Source organism: Cavia porcellus, unplaced genomic scaffold, assembly GCF_034190915.1.
Source record: "Cavia porcellus strain 051 isolate PalLab524CR breed Dunkin Hartley unplaced genomic scaffold, mCavPor4.1 scaffold_16, whole genome shotgun sequence".
Classification (NCBI taxonomy): Eukaryota; Metazoa; Chordata; class Mammalia; order Rodentia; family Caviidae; genus Cavia; species Cavia porcellus.
Window position 1 is genome coordinate 31,403,881 of NW_026947499.1, and position 9,898 is coordinate 31,413,778.

At 42.0% G+C, this 9,898-nt stretch overlaps 1 protein-coding gene across 4 annotated transcripts in view; it reads right to left on the reverse strand.

Moving 5' to 3' along the window:
* The window catches only part of Luc7l (LUC7 like), a 32,400-nt gene extending 22,993 nt beyond the window's left edge, over window positions 1-9,407 (reverse strand). For 2 of the 4 annotated variants that reach the window (XM_063226188.1, XM_063226187.1), the window contains exons 1-2: window positions 9,206-9,396; window positions 7,229-7,323 (exon numbers count right to left, since the gene is read on the reverse strand). In XM_063226188.1, the coding sequence (XP_063082258.1) occupies window positions 7,229-7,323; window positions 9,206-9,266 (156 nt within the window). In that variant the 5' untranslated portion in view covers window positions 9,267-9,396. Of the gene's footprint in view, window positions 1-7,228; window positions 7,324-8,269; window positions 8,341-9,205 lie in introns of all 4 variants that reach the window. The other 2 variants (XM_063226190.1, XM_063226189.1) reach the window with 2 other exon arrangements.
* Between the last annotated feature and the right edge of the window lie 491 nt (window positions 9,408-9,898).

Sequence of the window (9,898 nt, forward strand, 5' to 3'; positions counted from 1 at the left end):
ACAACCTTAGGTAATTTCCATTCTAAGAAGTTAAACTTTTTAAGTTAAGAAAACAAAGACATAGGGTTTAGGGTACAACTCAGTGGTACCTATAGATTCAAAGCCCTGGGTTCAATGTCAGGAAATAAAATTTACCACTGTATTCTCTGATATGAGACTTTTCAATGAAAAGTCACTGCTAACAGGACTTTTGGTTTCCATGGTTCCCTTTTTTTAGATATACCACTACAACTTATCCAAGGAAGCAGTAAAGTATTGGCCATTTCTCTAATAGTCCAACTCTAATCATAGCTGAAACACTGCATTAACTCCTTCCAGTATGTTAAAGTGACTACTAAACCCAATGAGTCAGACCTTTTACTTTAAAACACCTGCGTTCACCACTCTAGCCTCTGATAATCTAACACGGTCGACAAGGAAAAGCACTAATGGTTCTGGAACCCTTAGGAAAACAAAGTTCTGCTGGTTCCAGTGGTATTCATCTATAAACCCAGTACTCTGGGAGGCCGAGGCAGGAGGACTGATTCTGAGTTGGCCAATGCAGCAAGACCGTCTCAAAATTTAAAAAGTAAAAAGGATTGGAGATGTAATTCAGTGCGAAGGTCCTAGGCTCAATCCCTATAAAACAAAAGTTTACTGAGACAAGCTATACCATCTTTCCTCCAGTTAACTACCTTATTCTCTCAAACATATTAATACTGCATTTTCTCTAAGCCCCTATAAAGTGATTTATTTCCATTCTTCAATTGCCTAGCTCCTATTAATGACGTTTGTTTGTTTTAATGCAAAGAGTTTAAACAAAAACTTGTATCTAGGGGCTCAGAATTTAGTCCAGTGGCATAAGAGCCTGCCTTGCAAGCAGGCAGTCGTGAGTTTGATCCCTGGTACCGATAAAAAAAAAAAAAAAAAATTAAAAGAAAAAACTTATATCTGAAATAGCCCTTAGCAAACTGAGGATTATAACCACTTTCTTGTACCGCAATATTCTGAAAAATCTATTCTCATTCCATTTCTGTTTTATTTTGTTTTGTTTTTTAGTACCAGGGATTGAACTCACAACCAAGCAAGCATTTGAACTGCTGAGCTAAATAAATCCCTGGCTGGTTTTGTTTTTTGAGACATGGTCATGCTGACCTCGAACTCTTGGTGATCCTCCTGCCTTAGTCTCTCAAGCATGTGCCACCATATCCTACTTTGTTCTGTTTCAACTTATTAAAAATCACAAGCTCCATCAAAGAGCTATCTTCTCATCTCTATGCAGCCCACAATAGCAAAACTCAGCACTTACAAACACCTCCACAAGAAATCCCAATCCTTATCCTCACTGACCTTCACAGCCACATTTACTCATTTTCATACCCAAGTACACAGCTCTCCTGGGCTGCCTCCTCCCTTTAAATCTACTGAGCTGCCCCTGTACAATCCTGAATGCTGGAAATGCTACTGAAACTGTAATTTCTCTTCATGCGATTCCACGGCCTCTGCCTTCCTGACCCCATCCAATTCATAGCCCACACACAGTTAGCAACATCACCTTTTGCCCTTGTGCTCTTAGCTCTGCCCAGAGCTTCACATGCCTGATCTTTTTAGGTCTCTGCTCAAATATCCCTAAGAGGGCTCTCCTCATCATTCTAAAAGTGGTGCACACCTATAATCCCAGGACTCGGAATGCTGCAGGCAGGTGGATCACTGGGAAACCAGCTTGGGCTACCAAGTGAGTTCATGGCCAGCCTGAAATACATAGCAAGATCCTGTCTCAAACAAAAACAAAAACAAAAACAAAACAAAATAAAAAAACTACCCACTGTCCATTCATTTACTTAGTGTCCACCTTCTTCTCCACTAGAATAAAGACTTTACTGCTACTGGCAATAGTATCTCCAGTGTCTAGCAGAGTAGGTATCCAATAAATGAACAATTGTGGGAACTGCCCTCCCACTGATTATTTTTCTTGCTAGTATCCAACGATACACTACACAGGGCTCTGCCAAGGTAAAATAGGTATATGTTCATCTGTTTCCTTTGACTTCTGCTGCGTATAATAGCCAATAATTGTAAATTATGCCAACTATAGGAAAAAACAACCCTTTGCTGGGTGTGATTAAACACCTATAACCCTAGCACTCAGGAAGCTGAGGCAAGTGCATCATTGCAAGTTCAAAACTAGCCTGGGCTACAAAGTAAACTCAAGGCCAGCCTGCCTAGCAAGATCCTGTCTCAAAAAGAAAAAAAAAAAGAAAGAAAAAAAGAAGAAAGGACCCTACAAGCTACACTATTTATGATAAGTGGAAATCTCTTATTGTAATCATTAATGTGTGCTCATCTCAATACCTCTAATTGGGGCTGGGGATTTAGCTCAGCGGCATAAGCACCTGCCTTGCAAGCAGGCGGTCATGAGTTCGATCCCTGGTACCGATAAAAATGAAAAAGACAAAAAAAAAACACACACACACACACAAAAAAAAATACCTCTAACAATCTGCAGCAAACCGTAGCTTATATTTTCCAACCTTGAATCAAAACGCATCTAGTACTCAACAGAAGTTCAAGTCTAGCAAACATGCTGTCAGACATACCAGCCTGAAAGAACACATCAGAGCAGTTTAGAAGGTGCATGATAAAAACCCGGCGTGGTGGAGCACGCCTGTAATCCCAACATTCAGGGAGGCTGAGGTGGGAGGATCTCTGCGAGTTCCAGACCAGCCTGGGCTACAAAGTGAGGCCAGCCTGAACTGCATAGCGAGACCCCGTCTCAAAAAAAAAACAGACCAAAAAAAAAAAAAAAAAAGTGCTTATTTTCTCATCTCTAATCCCAGCACTTAGGAGGCTGAGACCCAAAGATCAGGAATTCAAGGTCATCTTGGGCTACATAGTAGCAAAATCCTATGGCAGCCCCCCCCCAGCACAACAGATGTATCCCCTCAAACAGTAATAATAAAAAACTCTTGAGTTACCATAAAGAATGCACATTTGCCCTTAGTTAGAGTGGACAGCAAATCTGAGAGGGGAGGATACAATAAAGATTAAACCTAGGGTCTTCACACAGAGCTAATCTCTAGCTCTTTATAGTATTTTTATCTTTTCTATTTTTTGTAAGAGGTCTTGTTAAATGGCTTAACAACCTGAGCTGGGCTCAAATTCATAATCCTCCTGCCTCAGCCCCTCCACAAAGTACTGAGACAGTGCTGACCCTGTGACAGCTTTTACATTCCACAAAGTAGCTAAATTGTGAAGCCTTAAAATGGTGGTCCTAGGGCCAGGGATTTAGCTCAGTGGCTTAAGTGCCTGCCTGGCAAGTGCGAGGTCATGAGTTCGATCCCCGGCACCAAAAAACAAAAAAAAAAAAGGTGGTCCTTTACAGAATTCTTTTTCTACAAGGGACTGAAAAATGCCAGATGTTCTTCTTTTTTAGTCTTTTGTTTACTTTTTTTTTTTTTTTGTCTTTTTCTTTTTTATCAGTACCAAGGATCAAACTCAGGACTGCTGCTTGCAAGGCAGGTGCTTATGCCGCTAAGCTAAATCCCCAGCCCCCTTTTTGTTTACTTTTTAAGACAAGGTTTTTTTCTTGAGACAGCATCTTCCTATGTAGTTCAGACTAAGTGTTTTTTTCTTTCTTTCTTTTTTTTTTTTTTTTTTTGTCTTTTTCCTTTTTATTGGTACCAGGGATCGAACTCACGACTGCCTGCTTGCAAGGCAGGCGCTTATGCCACTGAGTTAAATCCCCAACCTTCAGACTGTCTTGAACTCACTAGGTACCCTGGGCTGGAACTCCCCAGCCTCAGCTTCCCAAGTGCTGGGATTGGGGCTGGGGATTTAGCTCAGTGGCATAAGCGCCTGCCTTGCAAGCAGGCAGTCATGAGTTCAATCCCTGGTACCGGTAAAAATACAAAATACAAAATACAAAAAAAAAAAAAAAAAAAAACAAGTGCTGGGATTACAAGCATGCACCATCATGAATGGCAGACAAAAAAATCTTGCTATGTTAATTCGGGTCAGCCTTAAATTCTCAGCTATCCTTCTGCCTCAGCTTCTAGAATGTTGGGATTATAAGTGTGTGCCACCCAACCTCACTAGTCTTTTTTTTTTTTTTTAATAGGTACCAGGGATCGAACTCATGACCGTCTGCTTGCAAGGCAGGTGCTTATGCCGCTGAGCTAAATCCCCAGCCCCCTGACTATCTTCTTAGTCTGATTTTAAATAAAACTATGTTCCACACAATTAGTATTTATGTTTTGATCAGCTGAAGTCAAGTCTATAGCTACCAGATAGTATATTGCTATTATTTTAAGTTTTTGTTTTTTGGTGTTACAGGCACTTTACTATTGAACAGTATCACCACCTTTTTTTTTGAGACACTAAAGATTGAACCAAGGTACTTCTCACTGAGATCATTGAGATAGGCTTTCATTAAAGTAAACTATCTAGGTTGGGCTCAAACTTGTGATTCTTTTATACCTCAGCTTCCTAGAATTTTGAGACTACAGGCATATGCCACTGTCATCACACCCAATTTGTATTGGGCTACCAAAAGGATGACTTAATACTAAACTATAAAATCAATTATCCTCAACAGATTGGGGGGGGGCAATACTGTGGATTAACAGAGGGGTTCTCTACTACTGAGTTATATAGCAAATGTTTCATCTTTATTTAATATATACTAGAACATTTTAATTTTACAAAATAGGGGCTGGGGATTTAGCTCAGTGGCATAAGCACCTGCCTTGCAAGCAGGCAGTCGTGAGTTCGATCCCCGGTATCGATAAAGAAGAAAAAGACAAAACAAAAAAAAAAAATCTGACATAATTTTACAAAATACTGGTTTTCAGTGTGGTATTTTCATACATGCATATAACATTTTGACCAAATTCACCGCCCTTTATAAGCCCCTCCCCCTTTTCCATTCCTTCTGTCTAGTTAAGTCTCCCTTCTACTTTCACATCATCTTTTTAGATTCCACATATTATGAAAAATATCTGATGTCTGCCTGAGTCTGGGCTATTTCACTTAACAAGTTCATTTTCCTGAAAACTACATATGAAATTTCACTCTTCAATCAGGCATGGTGGCACACACCTGGGATCCCAGCACCCAGGAGACTGAGACAACAGGATTGTTGCAAGTTCAAGACCAGCCTAGTTACAAAGTGAGTTAAAGGTCAGCCTGAATTGCATGGAGCCTCTGCTTCAAAAAGACCAAAAAAGGGGAAGGGATTTAGCTGTGGCATAAATACCCGTTTGGCAAGTGCAAGGTTGTAAGTTCAATTCATGATACCAAAAGAACAAAACAAACAAAACAGAAACTCCGTATTTTAATGTTACTCTTGAAAAAACTTCATTATGTGTGTATACCACATTTTCTTTCTGTCTTTTTTTTCCAGAGATAGGGTCTGAAGATGTGGTTTAGGCTGGCCTTGAACTATGTATGTAGCCCAGGCTAGCCTCAAATGCACAGTGATTCTCCTGCCTTAGCTTTCTTAGTGCTAAGATTACACGCACGCATCACTATGCCCTGTATCACATTTACTTTATCTGTTCATTCACTGATGGGTACCTTGGCTGTTTTTGTACTTGAGTTGCTATGAACTACGCTACAATAGGAATGGGAAGGTGGATACCTTTTCATTTATTTTGAGACAGCATCTTAATTGTCCACACTGATGTTGAGCTTGTGGTACCCCTACCTCAGCATCCTGCAAAGCATTATGAGTATGCAATACCATACCTGGCACCAACTGGTTTTTTTTTTTGTTTTCCAGTCTTTTTGAGACTGGGTCTTGCTGTGCAGCTCAGGCTAGCCTTCACCTCATTTGTAGCCCATGCTGGTCTCAAACTTACAATGATCCTCCTGCTTCAACCTCCGGAATATTGGGATTACAGGTATATAGCACCATGCCCAACTTCAATTGATTTTTAAAAATCCAAAAGAGCACGGAAAGAAGCAGGAAATAACCGTAGCACTCTTGGGAGGCCAAGGTAGGAGGCTATCTTGTGCAACTCTGAAACTCAGTGAAATCTTATTTCAGACTTAAAAGGGATTTGCTTCTTGGTTTTTATTTTTTTCTCTTAAAAAAAAAAAAAGAAAAAAGTCAGGTTTTGTGGCACACACTTGTAATTCCAGCACTTCAAAGGCTAAGGCAGGAGAATCACTGTGAGCTCAAAACCAGCCTGGGGTACAAAGTGAATTCAAGGCCAGCTTGAACCACACAATAAAATCCTGCTTCAAAAAAAGATGAAAAAGTCATTGGACCAACTATTTTTAAGAAAACAAAAGACATTATGGTAGCCACTGTTGATTTTCTGTTGTCTTGTTTTGAAATCCTGTGTTGCTTGTATTGTTTTATTCCGATCTGTTTTGTTCTGTTTTATTCTTTAAAAATATATATACATATTAAAAGGGGGGAAGAGGGGACTAGAGATTGTACCTCAGTGGGAAGGTTATAAATGGGATCAATCATTAGAGCAGGGGCTGGGGATTTAGCTCAGCGGCATAAGCACCTGCCTTGCAAGCAGACGGTCCTGAGTTCGATCCCCCATACCGATAAAAAGGGGGAAAAAAAAACCAAATCATTAGAGCAGGAGGGAAAAAAAACAACTGGTAACTCTATAGACAGAATTTTATACCTCTAAACTACGTTCCATAATATAAAATTCCACCAAACAGTATACTCTGAAGAGTAGCAGGTGACTCCTGCCTGTTAACACAATCATGACAGGGCCATAATTCTTATAACCGCCCCCCCCCCTTTCTTTTTTGGTACCAGGAATTAAACTCAGGGCCTCACATTTGCCAGGCAGGCACTGTACCACTGAGCTACATTCCTGGCCCCTATAATTCTATTACCTTGCTGCTAGGCAGCTTGACCCACCATTGGTGCATGGTGAGTATCCCATTTTACCAATTTAATTAGTAAAAAGACTGATAAAAGTGAAGGGCCAAACTTAGGGCTTAGCTTAGCGGCATAAGTACCTGCTTGGCAAACTCGAGGTCGTGAGTTCAATCCCTGGCACCAAAAAAAAAAAAAAAAAAAAAGGACTGATGAAAGTAATCAGATCTATTTGTATCACCAGTGATACAAGCAGCCCAATGTGACAGTCATACATGTGTCATTGGTGCTTCAAGCCAGCAGAAACATGTTAAAAGGAAACAGAATTCAACCTGAAAAATAATCAGTGTTTATAAAGCACCTAGTCTATATGGTCCATGAGATCCCTCCAAATCTACCTACCGTGCCAGCCAGGATGTCATGAGGGCAGCAATCCAGAAGGTGACTCTTGCAAACACGGTCATCTGTAAACTTGACCCTCTGTCTGGTTTCGTCTCCTGAAATTCATTCGTGGTTTTAAATAAGACAGTATTATCACATTAACCACAAAGGATATCTGGTATAACAATTCACCTGGATGATTTGTAGTCTATCATTTCTGTGTTCTCCCCATGAAATACAACTGAAGCTGATATAAAGGTATTTACGACTGGAGTGAAATCCAGATATTTTGGAGGCTAAGTATATGATGAAGAATCACAATGACAGGTGACTCCACCATTGTGCCAAAGAAGTCATGGAATCAGAAGTAAAAAGCTGAACACCAAAAGGTCATTAACCCAACATAAACATGTGGGCAATGAAATCCAAAACCCATGCTAAGCAGAGTACAATGAATCACCATGTATGACACACAGCTGGTAATTTCCATCAACAAAATCATTCTGTTATGGACAGTGGTTTGCCTGAAATTACATGAAGAAAGCTTTCAAACTCTATCACTCATATAATCTGGACCTATTCTTTCTATACCCCTTTAATCCCCACCCTTAAAGAAAGTTGGCACCCAGGAGTCACTTTTAACAAGACAATACCAAAAAAAGCAAAAAAGAACTAGGTTAGTCAATACACACTGTGAGCTCCAACACATACTGTACCCATCTGCATTCTTCAAGACCTCAGCTGCAGAATTTTATGCCCGCTGTTGAAAAGTTTTAAAGGAAAAGTTTTCTTGCCCACACCTGCAGTAAGGAAGTCAGGGGGAATGATACATAAAAGTAAAGGCAAAGTGGTATGTGACAAAATTTAAAGCTAATCTGTGCATAGGACACAGAGCTGTGTAATAGTCAAGGAGGAATATATTTTAGGATTTGCAAGCATCCAGGATTAATGTAGTGTCTTTTTATTGAAAATGTTTTCTTTCTAAACTACACTTTTAAAATTACTTGTGAAAAAAGCAAACACTTTTTTGTTATAACAGCTTAGAAATTGGTTGTGACTCACGGCTCGATGAACATGAGGCTTTTCTGCAACTCCCTTGCAGATTGATGTAGGCAGGCAAAGATACACTGAACCTTTATAAATAAAATAGAGGGGCCACAATTGTTCAGTTTGTATGAAATAAAAATATGGGAAGCAATTCAAAAGCAACTCAATATACAAAGAAAGCTAAAAGCACTTATTCACCTATAAAGTGCAAAGAATCTGCACAGCCCTGAGAATGTGCCAGTGTGAACTTACAACTTCATTATTTCAGTAGAAAAGAAAACAATCCACAGAAAGTATATAGTTTTGTAAGGATGCACTTTCTCCTGAGACAACCTCCAGCATATTGCGCTCCTGCCTACTGTACAACCTACCTAACGACTGCTAAGAGCTGGCTAAACAGAGGCCCTCCTGTGTGGCTGGGGAAAAAGGGAGCTGGATAAGTACTTGGCAGGAACCCACGTTAGAAAAGCTCAATTTCCGTCTCCCCACGTAATGGTACTGAACAAGAACGCCCTGGGGTTTCCAGGCCCTCCGGCTCCCTCGGGTGTAGCTTCTTCCCCGAAGAGCCTTGGGAAGAATTCCGCCAGCCGGCCGCAGGCGACCTGGAGCCCGCGCTGATTTCCAGCCCTTCGCCGACTTTCCAGTTCGCTGAGGGGCGCGGGGCCGCGGCACCGACGGGGAGGAAGTTACAAGACAGCAAATGGGACGGGGCTGAAGTCCCGCTGGCGGCGCGGACTCGGAGGGAGGTGAGCACCTCCCCCCACTTCCCGCGACACAAGCCGCTGGGAAAGAACCAGGCCGCTGCTGCTATAGAGGCGAACCGGCTCAGACAAAGGCCCAGCGCCTACCTTCGGCGCAAGCGCAGACGGCAGCGGCCCCTGTCTCAGGCCGCCCGGCGGCCTCGCCTCAGTCCCGTCCCAGCCCCTGGCTTGGCCGGCCGCGCGAACTCACCGTCCCGAGCTGTGCCCATGAGCTGGTCCAACAGGGCACGCATCTGCGCCTGGGCGGACATGATGGCCAGGATGGGCGGCCGCGATAGCTCCTCTTGGGAAGGAAAAAGCAGTAGCTACAGAAGCAACGACGAAAACTGGCAGGGTTGGCGGCTCGAGCCCACTGGGCTCTTTTCGTTCGCGGGGGACGCTGGGAGGAAATACGTCTACAGTAGCACACTGCCTTCTGGGAAATGTAGTTTCCAGGAGTCGGTCAGTTGTCTGCAGTGGTTCAAGGGGCGGAGGCAGACCCCAGTCCTTATTTTGACCCAGGTCCCAAAATTCAAAATCTAATCTCTGTACCAATGCGTAGTGATACACACCTGTAAGCCCAGGGATCTGGAGGCTGAGGCTGGAGAATTATGGCGAGGTTCGAAGTCAGCCTGGGCTAAACTGAACTACATAGCGAGACCCTGTCTCAAAAAATAATAATGTCTAATAATCTCACACACTTTAGTGAAGCCAATAAAATAAAATACCTTCAGCATGATTGTATCTCAGCTACTTGAAAGGCTGAAGCAGGAAAATCATAAATTCGAGCCTATCAACTTAGTGAACCCTGTTTCAAATAAAGTACAGGGATCTAGTTCAGTGGTAGATTACCTCTGTAGATTACCTCTCTGTACCCCAGTACAAGGTGGGAGGCATTATATGT